Source organism: Anolis carolinensis, chromosome 2, assembly GCF_035594765.1.
Source record: "Anolis carolinensis isolate JA03-04 chromosome 2, rAnoCar3.1.pri, whole genome shotgun sequence".
Taxonomy (NCBI): Eukaryota; Metazoa; Chordata; class Lepidosauria; order Squamata; family Dactyloidae; genus Anolis; species Anolis carolinensis.
This window is the reverse complement of record NC_085842.1, coordinates 241,178,464-241,197,618: the sequence shown is the minus strand read 5'-3', so window position 1 is coordinate 241,197,618 and position 19,155 is coordinate 241,178,464. Positions and strand designations below refer to the sequence as shown.

Here is a 19,155-nt window from a genome sequence, read left to right as displayed (position 1 = left end):
TTTATATATCTGTGGAATGTCCAAGGTGGGAGAAAGAACTCTTGTCTGTTTGAGGAAAGTGTGAATGTTGCAATTGACCACTTTGATTAGCACTGAATTGCCTTGCAGCTTCAAAGCTTGGCTGCTTCCTGCTCTAAAATCAGGACAGTAAATAACAAACAACACTAAGCAAGCAAAAATTCCAAATAAGAAACAATCAGGGTCAGCTAAGACCTCCCAACAAAGGATTCCCCCAGGCCTTGAAGCTGCAAGGCCATTCAATGCTAATCAAGCTGGCCAATTGCAACATTCACACTTGTCTCAAGCAGACAAAAGTTCTTTCTCCCACCCTGGACCCTCCACAGATATAAAAACCCAACTTGCCTAGTTTTCAACACACCTCACAACCTCTGAGGATGCCTGCCATAGATGTGGACGAAACGTCAGGAGAGAATGCTTCTGGAACATGGCCAGACAGCCCGGAAAACTCACAACAACCCAGTGATTCCGGCCATGAAAGCCTTCGACAACACAAAGTACTGCTTCCTTCGGTATTGGCTTCCACGTAATTTACAACGCAATGATGGCCCAGTTTGTAGAGGCAAGGAACACAGTTCAGGCGTCCAAACTATAACTCGTAAGGCCCCATAGCACTGAGCCGCGGCAGTTAAAGGGCTGCCAAACGGCCTGCAATCCACAGCACTGAGAAGCCACCAAGAGGAGTAGTTTCGCAGAGGGACCACTCGACCAGGCAGCTCCCTAGCCGACCAACCCGTTTCCTAGCAACACCGCGACCGCTACTGGGCCACGTGATCCGACCAGGAAGACATCAGCGGCGTGATGAACTCATAAGACAGAGGACGTACGGTTGTTGCCGGAAGTGACTCGAGACCTCGTTTCCGGTGTAATCTGGGGGTGAGTCCATAACGGTCTGAGAGGGCGCCCGAGGAAGGAAAGCGGCGATGGCGTTGTGGCCGCCTAGGGCCCCCCGGGAGTTCTGCCCGAGGCCGGAGGAAGAGTTGCCGAGGCCGAACGCCCAGGTAAGGCTCGCTTTTGGAGCCTCGCATTACAGTAGCCGTCCGGATGCAGCAACGCTGCAAAATGAATGCTGTTTTATACCGTTTTAATTGCCATGGCTCAAAGCTATGGAATATTGGAATTGTCGTTTGGTGAGGCACCAGCGCTTTGGGCAGAGAAAGCTAAAGACCTTGTAAACTGCAAAATAGCACAGAGTCGCTGCAGTTCAAGCGGTGTCAAACTGCGTTGGTTCTACAGTGTAGATCAGGCATGGGCAAATTTCGGCCCTCCAGGTGTTTTGGACTTCAACTTCCACAATTCCTAACAGCCTCAGGCCCTTAAGGGGCTGAGGGGGAAAAGGAAAGGGCCCGAGGCTGTTAGGAATTGTGGGAGTTGAAGTCCAAAACACCTAGAGGAACGTAGAGCACCCTACTTTGCCCTCTATTGCGGTTTTAGTAAGGGTTGCACAGAAATTTTTCTGTGACCTTGAAATTTTTGTTTTGCAAGGGTTTCAGCACAGGCTGTATCCAGTCCAGCATTTCACAGCTGTGGCCAGGCAGTAAGGGAGGAAATGACATTAATGAGGGAGAATACACAAAACCTGTTTCAAGGGAAGAGACTCGTTATGTATGTGCTAGTTTTGGGAAAGCCTGGGGGACGGAATAGCAATAACCGCCCTATGTTTTCTAATGAGTTGGAGCCCCTGGTGGCGCAGCGAGTTAAACCACTGAGCTGCTGAACTTGCTGACTGAAAGATCGGTGGTTCAAATCCCGGGGGGGGGGGGATGGGGTGAGCTCCCGCTGTTAGCCTCAGCTTCTGCCAATCTAGTAGTTCAAAATATGCAAATGTGAGTAGATCAAAAGGTACGCTCTAGCAGAAAGTTAATGGCACTCCATGCAGTCATATGACCTTGGAGGCGTCTACGGACAATGCCAACTCTTCAGCCTAGAAATGGCGATGAGCACCAACCCCCAAGGTCGGACACAATTAGACTTAATATTAGGGAAAACTTTTACTTTTACCTTTCTAATAAGTTAGTTCTGCACAAACTATTTTTGCACTTGGACCGCAGTTTGTAGCAATCAAAGTGTAGACCTCTACATCAGGTCTACATAACCCTTCAGATGTTTGGTCCTCCAACTCCTAGAAGCCCTTGCCAGCTTGTCCAATTGTCAGGAATTCTGGGAGCTGAAGTCCAAAACACCTGGAGGGCTGCAGGCTGTGCAGGCCTGCTGGACGCTGTATAATTAGTGCAGTTTGACACCACTTGAACTGCCAAGACTCAGTGCTAGATTTAGTTTTGCAAAGCCTTCAGTCTTCTCTGCCAATATTACTGGAGCCTCACCAAACTACAAATAATAACAATAATAATGATAAACTTTATATCTCGTCACCATCTCTCCAAAGGTACTCGGGGCAGCTTACAAAGGTACCTACCAGGGTGCAGCATATATTATAAAACGGTACATGAGTATAAAACAATATCACATATAATTATAACAAAAACCACTATTAACACATATAACATAAAATCAAAACAGCACAATTTTAAAAACACAGAACATCTGTAGATAAAACTAGCTGCCATTAATTCACAACTAAAGTGCCAGAGTGTCAACCTCCTATGGGCCCATTTAAGCCTACTCGGGGTCAAAAGCCTGTTTAAAAATCCATGTTTTTAGGCTGGGTTGGAAGGATTTAAGGATGGGGGCTAATCTAATCTCCTTTGGGAGGTATTCCAGAGCCAGGTAGCCACCACAGAAAAGGCACTTTCTCTCGACCCCACCAACCACGCTTGAGATGGTAATGGGATTCTGCCGATCTCAAAGCCCATTATTCCATAGTTTTTTGCTGTGATTGTTCAAGTCATCTCAGACAACATTCATTCTACAGTGTAGATGCCTTCTGACATTTAAACGCAGCTGAGAATGCGGGACGGGAGAAGATTAACTAGGGCTGACACAAACTGGGACAGTTGGAAGTGTGAGATATAACTGGGTTGGCTGAAGCAGATATCTTGGTTTCCTTCATCTTCATGGCAGTCCCTCCATTTCAGCTCAAATACTACACAGAATTAGGTGGCCTTTCTGAATGGGGTGTATTGTAATGTGGGTTCTTTGAGCAGAGTTTTTCATCCTCAGATTTGGATCCGATCTCATTATGTATTGATTAGCTAAGAATCTGCCATTCCTCAAGTGTTTTGCTTATGTATGCCTTTTAGACTCTTTTGTGGTCTGTGCAGTGAATCAGCTGGAAAGGGGTGTTCTCATAAAAACTCAAGTCATTGAAAATACTTATAGACATGTTTATACAGGAATCTCATTCCCTTTCTAATACGTTTATTTTTCTGTTGATGTGTTATGAATTGTGCCTGTGTTATTCTCGGAGAATGAAAAGGGCTGGGTTTTTCTTAAATGTAGGTCTACAATCATGGGATCGAATTGGCATGTCAGCAGCAAAAAGAATTTGTAAAGAACTCAGTGGAATGCAAGTGGAATTTAGCAGAGGCCCAACAGAAACTGGGCTGTTTAGCGCTACATAATTCTGAATCTCTGGACCAGGAACGTGCCAAAGAACAAACTGAAGTTGCTGAGTTAAAATGGAGGGAAGAAGAGTGGCGGCGAAAAGAAGAGGTGTTAAGAAAAGAGGAAAGACAGGATATGTGGAACACTGACTTTGTTAGCAAGGAAGTATTTAATAAGGTAGGAAATGATCTGGATTTCATAAGAGCAAAAGACAGAGTCCTTAAAGGAGCATAGATGCTGCAATATATTTTTAAGCCTTTATGTAGCACCTGTCCAGTAGCTGGCCTATGCCAACATTTCTTCTAGGATTGACTTTGGGGAATAAAGGATACATTTATCACCATTCAGGGACATAAAGCGGGTTACAAATAAAGCTGCTTATTATTATTATTATTATTATTATTATTATTATTATTATTATTATTATTATTATATTACTACATTCAACACTACACAGAAGTGGTCTGCTAAACATTGCTTTTCCTAGATATGGTATTCATTTTGTGTGAGAGTGTAAATATTTAGATTTTAAATGGTAAAATTAGGAGCAGATACAAGCAATATGACCCACAGCCCGGCAAACCCATAATGTTTAGCTGTAACTTGAAGCACTGCCATTCAGTTTATTATCCTGAGTGACCTATTCAGAAAAAGGCCCATTGTATTCAATAGTGCTTGCTCCTGAATAAGGCCTCATCTACATTGATGATTTATGCAGTTTCAAACCGGTATTGAAGAAAATGGTTTGCCATGTCGAGAGGATTATATAGGAAATCCTGGAACCAATTTGAGGCTCAGATGGTGATTACACAAATTACAAAGCACTGATGCACATTAAGGCCCCTTCCACACTGTCCATATACCCCAGGATCTGATCCCAAATTATCTGGCAGTGGAGACTCATATTGCAGATAATCTGGGATCAGATACAGGGACAGTGTGGAAGGGGCCTAAGAGCTTTCTTTCACACATTTTCATGAGAGTTGGTTGTCTGTCTGCCACAGTTTGAAGCTAGCTATGAACTGAACCAAATAGTTAATGTAGATGGGCCTAAGTGGCTGGATAACTGCAACTTAAGATGGTTATGTGTAAGTTAGCTTCTGTGCCTGGAACATTTAGTACTACTCATATACAGCCAGAGTCCCCAAGCTTCAAACATGACTTATAAATGACTAATAGTTAAGAATGGGGGTGAGACAACAGAAAGTTTGAGAAGTCTACCCCTAGGAAGGGAATTTCACTCCTAGAAGAGTTATCGGGTGAAAGATTTCTCCACTGAAGCCTTATCACCAATCCTTGTTTCCACAACAAGCCATTTTTTTCAATATTCAAATATCACAGGGTCAGAAAGTAGGGTGAAATCTTCTCAACAGGGGCACAGACAGCAAAAGAAACACCACAGGGGTATTAACCCTTCTCTATGCTATCCAAACTGCACACACTCTCCGTCTCAGTCTCTGTCTGTGTGAGTGTATGTGTATATATAATTGGCTGGAGTTACAGTTAAAAATGTACCTGTTCGAACTTACAAAAAAAACTTAAAAACAAATCGACAGAGCCTATCATGTTTGTAACTTGGGGACTGCCTGTATTGTGATAACACAATCACCTGGAAATAAATGTACCAAATCATTCAGCAAACTGTTTAATACAAACCTGTCTTAATTTTATTAAAAAAGGGAGAGTGCTTAACTGGTAGGCATGATCTTTGTATGTGTTCACAGTTGGTCCTTTTCTTACTCAAGGGCACAGACATGAGGGAACAAAACATATCTCTAGGCCCTCCCAACTTTATTTAACACACTGCTAATAAACTGTTGGAGTATAATCTGAAATCCCTGTTCTGCAACAAATGCTCTTGACTTTTTATGTTGATACTTTAACATAACAGTATGCTGTTTGTAATGTCTCTTTGCTTTTAAAAACATGCCATGATCAGATCTGTACTGAAATTGTTTTCTAGAGTTTCATTAATCAGAGGGAAAGAAAAGAAACAGAAGATGATGTATCTAAATCATTCATGCAAAAACATGAGCAGAAAATTAGACACTTTGGTAAGTCAGTTTTTTTCTGAACCTTTATGTATCATAATCATATTATACCACCTCTATAAACTCCCTATTTAGAAAAAAGATTCTGGCTCTTTCTACATTTTTATATAGAAACTAGCTTTGCCTGGCCACATATTGCTGTGGCTTGTGGGAATCATTTGTTGGCCAGGTGGAATAGAAGTTAATAGCCTTGCGGCCTCAAACCTGGCAGTTTTCTTCTTATGGTAATCCTTGTTTGGTGAGCTGGAATGCAATGGAATAGACTTGCTGCTAGGAAGGCTGGGTACTTGCATTCTAGGGGAATGGTTTTTTGGGCTGCTAGAATTGCAACAAATAGCCTCACTGCTTCAAAGCCTGGCTGCTTGTTACCTAGGGGAATCTTTCGTTGGTTAGCTTCAGTAGTACAGAGTAGTATCACTGCTTCAAAGCCTGGCTTTAATCCTTTGTTGGTCTGTTCGAATTGCACTAAATAGCCTTGCAGCTTCAATGCCTGCCTGTGTTATAACTATTGGAATCCCTGTTTGGCAAGCTAGAGTAGCACCCTCAATCAAAGAGCTACTTTGAAGCCTGGCTACTTCCTTTGTAAGGGGAATCATTGTTTGGCCAGCTTGAATTGCACTGAATAGTCTTGCAGCTTAAAAGCCTGGCCGGTTTATACATAGGGCATCCTTGCTAGGCCAGGTTGAATGGGACAGAGTAGCCTCATGGCTTCAAAGCCTGGGGGTTTTTCTCCTAGGGGAAATCTTGGTTGGCAGATTGAATAGCACTGAATAGCCTTAATGCTTGCAAGCCTGGCCGCTTTCTACCTCGTGGAATCCTTGGTTGGCCAGTTTGAATAGCAATTAATAGTCTCGGTTTGGCAGTTATGAACGCTGCAATTAGCCACCTTGAATAGCATTTAATGGCCTTGCAGCTTCAAAGCCTGGCTGCTTCCTGCCTGGGGGAATCCTTTGTTGGGAGGTGTTAGCTGGCCCTGATTGTTTCCTTTCTGGAATTCCCAATTTCCCTGCTTTCAGAGTGCTGCTCTTTATTTACTGCCCTGATTTTAGAGATTATATTGTTCTGTTTATTATACCACAGTAATAATCTTATATTATCTGCTTAGAACTGGATTATATGAAGCCCCTTCTACACAGCTGTATAAAATCCATACTGAACTGGATTATATAGCAGTGTGGACTCAAGATAATCCAGTTCAAAGCAGATACTGTGGATTTTCTGCCTTGGCTTTCTGGGTAATATAGCTGTGTGGAAGAGCCTTGAGTCTACACTGCCATATAATCCAGTTCAAATTGGATAATCTGTATTTTATAGGCAGTATGGATGAGGCCTAAGTGCACTCTGCCTCTGCCCTGGACGCCATTTTGGCTGAGGGAGTTGCTAGGATACGAAGGGGGTGGGGCCTAAAGGCAGCGGAGCCTACCTTTCTAACTGGCAGTTAGTGGGAGCAAGGCTCTTCCTCATCCTCTGAAATTTGGACTATTTTTCTAGAGTTTTTTTTATTGGAAGACATACCCTGGATGACTATGACTTTTGTGGCCAAATTTGGTGTGACTGGGTTCAGTGGTTTTGTTTTTAGTGTTTCAGTGTTCAGTGTTTACTCCATAATAAAGTGCCACATTACATTTTTATATATATAGACTAGCTGTACCCAGCCACGCGTTGCTGTGGTGTTGTCTGGTGGTGTTGGTGAGAACTTGTTGAGGCTGTCAGGAGTGCTTGGATTGTGTCATCCTGCATGGTAGAAGGAAGTTGATCTGGATGATCACTCCAAACCAGGGGTCCTCAAACTTTTGAAGCAAAGGGCCGGTCCACTATCCTTCAGACTGTTGAGGGGCCAAATTATCATTTAAAAAAAAATACAAACAAATTCCTATGCATACTGCACATGTCTTATTTGTAGTGCAACAACAACAACAACAACGAAAGAACAATACAATATTTAAAAATGAAAACAATTTTAACCAACATAAACCTATCAGGATTTCAATGAAAAGTGTGGGCCTGCTACTGGCCAATGAGATAGTCAAGTTAATTAGGATTGTTGTTGTGTGCCTTCAAGTCATTTCAGACTTTGGCCGAGCCTAAATCTAAAATTAATTATTTATTTACTGCATTTATTTACTAAATTTATATCCCACCCTTCTCACCCAGAAGGGGACTCAGAGCAGCTGTATGTACATACAATATATTATATTATTAGCATAGCACAATATTAGCATTATATATTACTATATTGAACTATATCACTATACTATTATATAATATGTAATATATAACATATAATTAATATTATATGGTATTATTAGTAGTATTATATTGTATAACATAATATTATTATCAATATTATATGTATATACAATATATTATATTATTAAAACTGATATAAAAATATTATATTATAAAACTGAGGGTGGGGGCCAGGTAAATGACCTTGGAGGGCCGCATCCGGCCCCCGGGCATTAGTTTGGGGACCCCTGCTCCAAACCTTAGGATTGTATGATGATGTTGTTATTGTTAGTATTAGTATTGAGAGGCTGGGTGGCCATCTGTTGGGAGTGCTTGGATTGTGTCCTGCATGGCAGAATTGGGTTGGACTGTATGGCCTTTAGGGGTGTCTCCTAACTGTCTGATGCTATGATTTGATGTGTATTATTATTGTGCAGATATATGATGGGCATCTGTCAGGAGTGGTTTGATTGTGTCCTCCTGCATGGTAGAAGGAAGTTGAACTGGATGACCCTTAGGGGTATCTGCTAACCTTAGAATATTATTATTATTATTGAGAGGCTGGGTGGGCTGAGTAGGTTGCTAGGAGACCAAGTGGGCGGAGCTTAGCCTTCTAACTGGCAGCAATTGGATAAAAACAATTATTCCTCTCCCTCTAATTAGGACTTTATTTTTCTTTTCTTTTTGTTGTATGAACGTAGAGGCATGGATGAGGGGTTGTGCTACTAAGTTTAGTGTTTCTGGGATGTGTAGTTTTGTTGTTTTGTCCTAGGCCGAAATTTCATTACCCTTTTATATATATAGATGGTGTTGGCCATAATGAAAGAATGAACTAAATATGTGTATCAGTTAAATGCATAGCCTGTGAAAGGGGACTGGTAACAAAATGGCTTTTTTGTAGACCATTAAGGTTTCAAAACATTTTATTTGCAAAATAACTTTCTGTTACATCTCAATGTTTTTCAGGTATGCTGAACAGGTGGCTTGATAGCCAGAGATTTCTTTCGGACCACCCCTACCTTGTCTGTGAAGAAACAGCCAAATATCTCTTCTTATGGTGTTTTCATCTAGAAGCGGAACAGGTATGATTTAGATGTTTTCTTGCTTTAAGATAGAAGAAAACATTTTCTTCTCTTTGGATCTATTTATATCACATTCAGGTTGATCATAAAGATAATTGGATGGTCCTGGTTTCATATTTCCATTTGGTTCTAGACATATATCTTCTTAGTGACATAATATCTAGTAAAATGAACCATTTTGGAATAACAAAACAACATAATTACCAGTTTGAAGAACTTATTCCAGTAATTTGACAAATTGTGCCCTAGCTGCTCCTGCAGCATTATTTTTGTATTTTTGCTGTCAGGAAGTGGTCTTTCGAAAGTCTTTTAATATGCATTTTAACTGCTTTCTGTATACGCTGCCTCGAGCAGAGGCAGATAAAAATTATTTTTATTCTACTGCTTTCGCTACATTGATACAACAAATTATTCTGAACAGACTTTGAAATTGGATGAATATTGGATTAACCTAAACAGATTAAAGGGCATAGGAATCTTGTATTCCTTACTGCAATCCTTAGGAATAGTCATATGTCCAATTACTGTTGAAAGCTTCTGACCCTAAAAGCTTTATATGCCATGCGTGAAATAAAAGTTGTTCCAGTGCACTTTCAACATGGTATTAATTGTATGTACCCTTGTTAACCTTACCCCATGATGAAGGAGAAGTGATGTTAGTTTCTTACAGATTGTAATGATCTTGTTTTCAGAAAGGAGCTCTGATGGAACAAGTAGCTCACCAAGCAGTGGTGATGCAGTTTATTATAGAAATGGCCAAAAGCTGTAACGTGGATCCTCGAGGATGCTTTCGTCTTTTTTTCCAAAGAGCTAATGTAAGTTTCTGTGCCATCTCCATGTGATTGGGTTGTATCCATTGTAGAACTACAGAAGCATTGATGCTGCTGCCCAATTATATTTTGCTACACTACTCTGTCTCTTTTAAAATGGTAACTGTTTTCAAAGCAAAAATCTACTGAATGTAAGGCCTCCAGATCTCTACTTTTAATATGTTCTTATACAAGTTCACAAATAAGATAATTGATATTCATCAGACAGCTCTGTTGCAATAATCTGCAACATAAAGGAGAACATCAAACACTGCTGTTACATCAGACAACCATACAGACATAATTGGGTAACAAATGGAGTCTTGTTCTGGAAAACATTTCCATTTATTGGTTGTTTTTTAAAATATAAATACATAGGTTTAGGTTTACAGTCCAAATTGCACACTGTATGAAAGCAAAGTTGGACATTTTGGAATTTTAGTTGTTTTTCAGAAACCATGAAGGAAAATTAAGAAATAGGGATACATAATACAAGTTCAGCAAGTTATGAGGTATTTTAAAGTCTTGAATTATATAGGCTTTTTATTAAAACATAAATAGAAGCAGAAATAAAACTGGTAGGGATCATTTGAAATGGGAGAAATCCTGCCTTATAGAAACCCTGCCTCCAGTCTCATAATGTTCTTTAATTTCAAGTCTTTAATCTAGAAACAGTAGCATAACAATGCAAAATTTTTGAAACTACTGTAATCAGTAGTGGAACAACTATGTAATTGGGAAAGCAAACTTGCTGGAATTAAACTACTTTCCATCTGAGCAGCTTGCTTTAGCTGTTTTCATAGCATATAAAATATTGTATGTCGTACTGTTTTAAATATACCCCTTCTGCTTAGATTGCTGTGAAGTTGTGCACAGTGTTTAAAAATGAATCTGAAAATAGCCATGTGATGATGACTTTGCTTATAAGTGGCTGTGAAAAGAATCTGATTGCCTTCCAAGTAATTTTACTTTTGAATGATCCTGAAAGGAACTTTTCAGGCCTTAAAGTGAGACACTGCAGAAATCATGTTGTCTGGTACTAGAAGTTTGAGACTTCATTAAAAAAAAAAAACAGTTTCAGTTCCTGTGGCTGTGAGGGGAGCGTAGGTCACTCCTAAATAAATCTCAAAAGTCATAGGGACAGCTAAGTAAGGTTTCCATTGGGGGGACTTCAGATTCTACTGTCATGCATTGCTGCTTGTCAACTTCTGTGACCAGCAAAGCAACACAAATATGGCAAATAAACAAGATGCTGTACGGGGAGGCATATGTAGTATGAAAATTGTATTCATCAACATATTTGTACAGATCACATAATTACACTTTTCTTGACACTGAATACAAGGTTTCTGATTGAGCTGCTTTAATTGGTTGTTGGTTGGCTTATCAGACAGGGGAAGAAGGCTATTTGGAGGCTTTTAAAAATGAACTTGAAGCATTCAAATCAAGAGTAAGGATTTGTTCGCGATCACAAAACATGCAAGCTACACCTCTTCAGATCTCCTCATTTCATCCTGATCTGAATTGTATAGGAGGGCATGCATCTTTTTCACAGGTAGGCTCTGGTTAACTGTATTTATTCTGAATGAGTATCTGATTTAAGGCCATTCCTTCCATCTCTCTACCTAAGCATAGAGTATTTCTTTTCTTACTAGTATTAGGAATGAATAAGCTTGCCAATATACTCTGTCCTTGTACTTGTATATTATAGACATCTAACTATAAAACAAATAGCTATATACCTATGCTGTTTTCATTTCACATGATAGCTAATAGTAGTAGGCATGTGGTTTACAAACCAGTGACTTATGTATTCACATGGAAATAAGTTTTCACATATGCTACTTTACCCTGAACTGTCATAAGATTTCACAAGATTGCCAAGTATGCTAGTATTAGTTACATAAGAGCTAAATAACATGAAATCTGTTTTCAAAGCAAATTCAGTTTTTACAAGCAAGGGGATTTGGATTCGAAGTAGTACAAACAAGCAAAATAGAGCTTATGATCACAGGATTATATTTTCAAATTGTTTACTGTATTATCACGAAACTGACTGTGAAACAGGTTGTGTGTCAATCACATGTGTGATGAGTATCTCTTTCAGCTTTCCAGTTGTAGTTTTTGTTCTAGGTGGACTTCCATCCACTATTAACCAACCAGATAATTTTGTTCCAATAAGTGTTTCCTTTGTAAAGTGAATTTTGGGGTTTTTTTAACTCTTCAGTTGTATTTTTACAACAGTTAGGAAAAGTTACAATTTGGACTAAAATTCCCAAATTCCTCAAGACAAAATTCTGGGAGTAGTACTGGTGGTTGTAAAAAATAAAGTATTTCTCTGTTCTGATAAATGCATTGTAACCATGGAATAAACTATTGAGGATTGCCCGTCATTGCTGAGCTATTGGTATTTGTCCATTCAGATTTGCCCTCTTCATGTGAGATGATGCCTGCTTTCTTGGAGCCCAGAAGGAAATACATTTTTTTTACTTCATTTCCAGATAATAATCCCCTACCAAATAGCATACAAACTCAATATTTTTCCAAGTTTTTGACTGAACACCATTTGGTTCCTATTTATTTTATTTACATTGAGTTTAAGTCCATAGTGTTCAGGATGGCATAGATGCTGTTCCATTTTCATAACAATCCTGTGAGGTGGGTTTAGCTGAGAGATTGTATCTCTCACGGAATTATCCAGCTTAAAGCTTTGTGACTAACCACAGAGTTGAATTCACAGCATCCTAATCTAAAACCAACATTTTTACTGTTAAAAGTGCCCTTGTTGGCAATTTGTTATGTTAGTCCATGTGATAATAGATTTAAGGCATAGCGCTTTTGCTCACTGACTGCACTGATGTCTCCTAATTAGTATTAGTCTGCTCTGGCAACATAAGCATTTCAGAAGTGAACATAGCTGATGCAAATATTGAACTAAATGATTTCTGCATCAAAATGTTGAGGAATTTCTAAGTCATGTGCCTTGACCATGCCTTTATATGTTATACTGTGATTCTTTGCCTCCCCTAGACACACCTTTTTTGTTTACCATCTCAGTCTTTATTAACTAAATTATGTAAATATTGCTATGATTTCTTTAGCAAATTGATAGCTTTATTAATTTAAAAGACGTTCTTGATTTAGCTTTTAACTGTGGTTAGGAGCATTTCAATAGATGAAAAGAATACATTGAACATCAGAACTTCTTAAAGTCTAGTGACAAGTATTCTTGGGATGAATGTTACAAAATGTTACATCTCCAAGCCTACAGATGGTCTAGAGCAGGAGTCCCCAAACTAAGGCCCGGGGGCCGGATGTGGTCATTTACCTGGCCCCTGTCCTAAACTTTAGAATTAGGGTCGACCTAAGTCTACCTGGTCTTTGGTGGTCTCTTTGCTTAGCTACGATCTTATGAGACCATCTAGATGGCCTTTGAGGGTCACTTTCCTTACCTATTGTTTTATGAGATTGTCTAGATGACCTTTGGGGGCCTCTTTCCTTACCTTTGGTCTTATGAAACCACCTAGATGGTCTCTGAGGTCCTTTTCCTTATCTATGGTCTTCTGATGGCCTGATGAGATCATCTAGATGGCCTTTGGAGGTCTGTTTGCTTACCTATGGTCTTATGAGATCATCTAGATCAGGGGTCCCCAAACTAAGACCCATGGGCCAGAGGCGGCCCTCCAAGGTCATTGACCTGGCCTCTGTCCTAACTTTAAACCTAGGGTTGACCTAACTCTGAAATGGCTTGAAGGCACACAACAACAATCCTGATTTTCGACTATTTCATCAGAGTGTGTACCGCCAATAGTCTGAGGAACCATGAACCGGCCTTCCACTTAAAATGTTTGAGGACCCCTGGTCTAGAAGCTGGAAAGCTAGCTATAATGCACATCATGAATTTCAGATCAGATTTTTACAATCTTTCCTCATAGTTGATTTTTTTGTTTATTCTGTTGTTCTTTGTTGCAGAACATAGACTTGCTTCATGGCTGCAATTCTAACTCTATGGTACACAGAGAGGACGAAGAACCCAAAATGATGGATACAGTATAGTGTTTCCAAAACTTCAGCCAATAGCTTTTATTAAAAGAGAAGAATGTGGTGACTTTCTTGAGACATTTTTCTGGGTGCTGCACTTTATTTTGAGTGTTTGTTGTTTGGCGAGAGATTAACCTGGAAACACTCTTGACTTTTTGTTTAGAAAACATGCTGCTATGTTTTTTTTCCTTTCATTTTTTAAAAAAGGGGCTTTCTGTATGTCAAGGAATGTGAAACTGGATGTTTTATGCTACTACTAAACTTTGCCTTTTTAATTTTAGGAATCAAAGTATAAAAAGGATCTACATATTTGCAATGTTTACAGTTGATTGATTCTTGGAGGAATCTGTTTTAATCTAATAGATATGCCCATGTCCTATTCTGGATGCGAAATCCAGTGTAATATGGTCTACTGCTTGTACAGTCAGTGTTTAAATCTGATTTTATCACAACTAGCAATAAATCAGTGGTAGCTATTAATACTGTATATCTGCTTGGCTCAGATAAAAGTGCTGGTATTTCAATTCTGCTAGAGGGATGAGATTTTTTTTCCTTTTTGAACAAATTCTTTAATATACTTTCCTCTGACACTTGTCTGTTTTGATGTGTAAATGATGGTTATCTTGAATTGAATATAAACAGTATTGTTAAGAGCTTTTAAGGAGTATAAAACATATTTTCTAGAGGCAGGAAAGCTTTGAGATAGCACTGTTTGACAAATATCAAGTATCCAGATTGACAAGAAATCAGTATAACTTGGTTACTTTTGTTACCTTCAGAATATTATTTTATAATAATGATGAGCATTTAAGCAAATTCAGGTGCCAAACTGACTGAACCTGTTTTCAGTGATATCATGTGAATGTGAGGCTTAAAGTGTCCTATCAGTATGCTTTTTAATTCTTCGGGTCATACTAGCAGGAGACAGCTTGGAAAACTGAAAGCAAACTTTTGAGAAGTTTGGGTTCTAATATATGTCAATGTAGACCAGGCATGGGCAAACTTTGGCCCCACCAGGTGTCTTGGATTTCAACTCCCACAATTCCTAACAGCCGGTAGACACCTGGAGGGCCAAAGTCTACCCATGCCTAGTGTAAACTCTGTTGCCTTCCTCTTGTATATTGCTTACATCATGCTAGGTTCTACTATGGAGTCACATTCTATGTTACGTGCTACTTCTGATGAAGTCACTCTTCATATGCGGTGAGGAGAACATGTTGAGAAAATGAATGTGCTATTTTACTGTGTTCTGTCAGTGCACAGCTATGTTCAGGAAGTCTCTCCCCAATTCAATCCCAAAGTATCTTGGATTGAACCGGTTTCCAAATCGAGAAGATGGTATGGATTTTGATTTTAGGTTGTTGCTTTTTAAAATTTGGATCTTTTTTGTACTCAGCTAGGATATCAGACAAATCATGTAAAGAACCTTAGAAGCCAGAGATCTGCACAAGTTGTGCCCAATTGAGGCTTCTTTGTTTTCTCATCAACCCAGGATGCATCGACAGTCAGCTTGACACATCTTTAACTGCCTTGGCTGAGTGCTTGGGATTTGTGGTTTGGTGAGCACCAGCACTCTTTAGCCAAGAAGATAAAATATTTGGTGAAAATACCACTCCCATGATTTTATATCATCGAGTCATGGCAGTTAAAGTGGTGTAGATGCACCCCAGGAAAGAAACTCCTTTTTTAAACAGAACAAACATTTCCTAATTGGAAGTATTATGAGAGGAAATGACAGCCAAAATTCAAGCCACAGTTCTTGGATTTACATAATTTGTTTAAAACTTGGCATATGCATGGAACATAAGTCTTAAAAGCTTTCTGGTTAAAAAAAATCCTGATGTTTTGGGTCCATATACTGTGGCCTAGAACTAAACATTAGATGGAGAGAAAAAAGCCATTTCCTTTGGTGTGGCAGTTATTAAGTCCAATTTATTTCTATGGAAATCAGACGTGGATATTGATTGTTAGCTAATGATGGAAGGAAATCACAACTAGCAATTGTTTCCTTTGTCTGAAGACAGTAGCAGATTCCTTGATGCTCAAACCAGGATTGTCAAAATTGTACAATAATTTCTGGTGATTTTATATAAATAACACTGACTGCATGGAGGAGAAATACTTTTTCTATGTAATGACATGTGCATTGTGTAGTAGCCTCCTTCAACAATCTTGCCTGTATATTAAATAAAACATGTTAAATTTTACCTTGAATATTTTAAGTCCCAAAATTCATGAAATGTGCTGAGCAGAGCAGAAATCTGCAATGAGGGATTAACCAGTGGAATATTGGCTTATTCTGATTATGTATGCATTAAGCCTATAGATCAGTACAAAAGATAATGTTGGAGCACCCTCTCCAATTTTCAGTGTTTAGCTGAACTAACCATATTAGGACATCAACTCAATTTCTGAAAAATTGCATTAAAATCAAATAGAGAAGAACCAATCACAAACCTGTGAAATTTGCGTAACTTATTTTTGTAGCTTAATTTGGAATGTGTGTGATATCATTGATTTGGGAAGAATGGAGACTTCGTAGAATAATGTAAGGCAGTAAGCATGTCAGAGGACAACACAGTGGGGAAGTAAGAGTTGAACTCAAACTCTTACTTTTTCTGAATTCAGCATTTTTAAATAAGAGTTTGCATAACAAGATCTGATAGCTGTTTTAAAGGCCATCTTCTATATTCTTCATCTTTGTAGTTCTTAGATCCCTATATTCTTAGTATGTTTGACCACCAAAGCATAAATAATTTTAAACGTGGAGACTAATGAAAGCAAAAAAAACCTTCAAATGGTTTCAAGGAAATCCAAAATACTTTACTTACCTTACATGTTTGTTCACGTGTGCATATTGTTACTTTCAAAGGAGAAGTTTTCTGGAACATGCTGCTGCTCTTCTTTTTGTGGTATAAAAACATTTCCCAGCTAAAGAGGTTAAGCACAGGCAAACACCTACTTTTACCTGGATATACCTGTATATGGCATGGAGACTCAAGGCGGCTAAAAATCCCACACTTCAGTCAAGTTTAAATTACAAAAACAGTTAAATGGTACAATGTTATTAGTTCTCATAGGGTTATTGGAATAGGGATTTTAACTATTTGTATGGGAGCAAAGGAAAAATAAGTAGCAAAATTCCACAAGGTTGTTGGCTAGGTTACAGGTTGGGGAAATACATAAAAATCTCTTTGTGGTAAGCTTTCCTATAAATCAGGGACATCTGAAAGCTACAATAACCTTTCCTCCCAAACCTAGAAATGAACAATTTACATAATTACTGTTACTCCTACCTTCTCAAGTTCTTGTGGTCTACATCCCTTTTACATATACTGTTGTCAAGCTATGGGCGCATAGCTGTAAAATGACTACAGTTTGAAACCACTTTAATTGCCTTGGCTCAGTGCTGTGGAATCCTGGGAGTTAATGTTTTATTTCTTCATCAGTCTTCTCTGCCAAAGAGTGCTGGTGCCTCATGTCCGTCAGCTCTAGCTTGTGGGGACATGAGAGAAGCCTCCCAGCAACACATCCCAGGGGCATGCCCCTGAGCAACGTCTCTGTAGATGGCCAATTTTCTCACACCAGAAGCTACTTGCAGTATGTTCTCAAGTCGCTTCTGACATGATAAAGAAAAAAAAATAAACTTCAGATCTTAGGATTCCATAGCATTGAGTCCTGGCAATGAAAATGCTGCCAAACAATTAATTTATATATGTATTTTAATTTTTTCTGCCTAATACCTTACATTTCTTCCTGTTGACATTCATTTTGTTAGTTTTGGCCCAGCTCTCTAATGTGTTATGGCTATTTTGGATTCTGAACTTGTCCTCTGTATTAGCTACTCCTCCAAATTTGGTGTCAGCTGCAGATTTGATAAGCATGCTCTCCAAGTAATTGATACATTCGCTGAATAGCACTGGACCCAAGACAGACCCCTGTGGCACTCCACTTATCACTTCTCTCTGGGAGGAGGATGAGCTATTGGGGAGCACCCTTTGGGTTGGGCTGAAACGAAAAAGGGGCAGGGAGTAATGCCTAAAGCCAGTTACAACATTGTTTTTGAGGGGACTTGTAGCCACAGGGGATAATGATTTCCATCCCTGATATAAATATTGTAGCAATAGGAAGTGCAAAACTGCTACACTCTTTTATCTAATAACATTACTTTGCATGAGATATTCCCAGACTATATTTTTGTTCTGATTTTCTGAACTGTATGTCCATAATGCTGAAATATCCTTGTGATTTGTGGGGTTCAGACTCTTATGTTAAGTGTTCCTCTATGTCTGTTTTGATTCCATTTTAGAGGTTATTCACAGTATGTTTGCTTTCTGCTGTACCATCCCTATTTTGTTTTCTTGACAATTGTTTCATTGGAATCATTTTCTACAGCTGGCATCTAGCCCAGAGCTCAGTCTGTGGTCTTCAAGCTCCATTCTGGTTGCATAACCATTGAAGATCTATATGTAGACTTGCTCGTCATCCCCCCCACCTCCAAAGATCTTTCAATCAAGGCATGTAGCAGAACAAGCTGGATTTTTTTCATCTCAGTCCACAATTGGCTTCAGACAAGAATCGGAGTTGGAAGAGACCTTGTGGGCCATCCAGTCCAACCCCCTGCCAAGAAGCAGGAAGATGACATTCAAAGCACCCCCGACAGATGGCCATCAAGCCTCTGCTTAAAAGCAGCATGGTGAAGCCGATTAACAGTTAAACTCACTTCATAGAACTTTGTTAAAACAAATATCCATCATAGTAAAAAGGCAAGATTCAGTTATTAAAACAAATTATTGTGTGCTTTGATCAATTGAAGAAGAAAAACATTATGTGATCCAATGACACTGCAGTCTTAATGTGTGTATGGCGGAGGTATGTTGTGAGATCTCACCTATGTAGTCCTTAACAAGCCTTAAGCGGGTAAATGTAACCAAGTTTGTATCTAAATTTGAAATAACCTGTATGGGATTACCCTCTCTTGTGAGATTTGGGAAATGAAATGTAACTAGCTCTTAATAAAAATGTACTTTTACTGTAATACATATTTGATTCATTTTGGATATGACAAGGAGCTTTTCAAACCATGGAATTAAGAAAACATTGTATTTGACTGTAACCATCCCATTTAGAAGTGGATCTGCCAATATCTTATGCATCCACATTTGGTTGTCTTTAACAAGCTCAGAACAATGTTCTCTAGCCTGACCTCTGAAAATTTAAAGGGACATATATATAAAGAATAATTAGCTCATAGCAGCTTTTACAGAGGAGAACCCTACAGCGACGTTACTATCTATACTGAATTAAAATAGAATGGGCTACACTATGGGTAAGGAACATGGAGTCTTTCAGATGATAATGAATTGCTACTATTCCTCACCATTCCTTACTGGGAGTCCAACAACATCTGAAGGGTCGTAA

General features: G+C 39.1%; 1 protein-coding gene across 2 annotated transcripts; it reads left to right on the top strand.

The window, feature by feature from the left end:
- The first annotated feature begins 836 nt into the window (after positions 1 to 836).
- cdc37l1 (cell division cycle 37 like 1, HSP90 cochaperone) lies at positions 837 to 18,772 on the top strand. 2 transcript variants are annotated; one of them, XM_008103340.3, is made up of 7 exons: positions 837 to 1,019; positions 3,418 to 3,699; positions 5,486 to 5,576; positions 8,769 to 8,884; positions 9,577 to 9,699; positions 11,084 to 11,248; positions 18,130 to 18,772. In XM_008103340.3, the coding sequence occupies exons 1-7, from the start codon at positions 942 to 944 to the stop codon at positions 18,184 to 18,186; spliced, it is 912 nt and encodes a 303-aa protein (XP_008101547.1). In that variant the 5' UTR covers positions 837 to 941; the 3' UTR covers positions 18,187 to 18,772. The 2 variants fall into 2 exon arrangements, with proteins under 2 accessions (XP_008101547.1, XP_008101546.1); XM_008103339.3 differs by having other exon boundaries at positions 839 to 1,019; positions 13,666 to 18,772.
- The last annotated feature ends 383 nt before the right edge of the window (positions 18,773 to 19,155 follow it).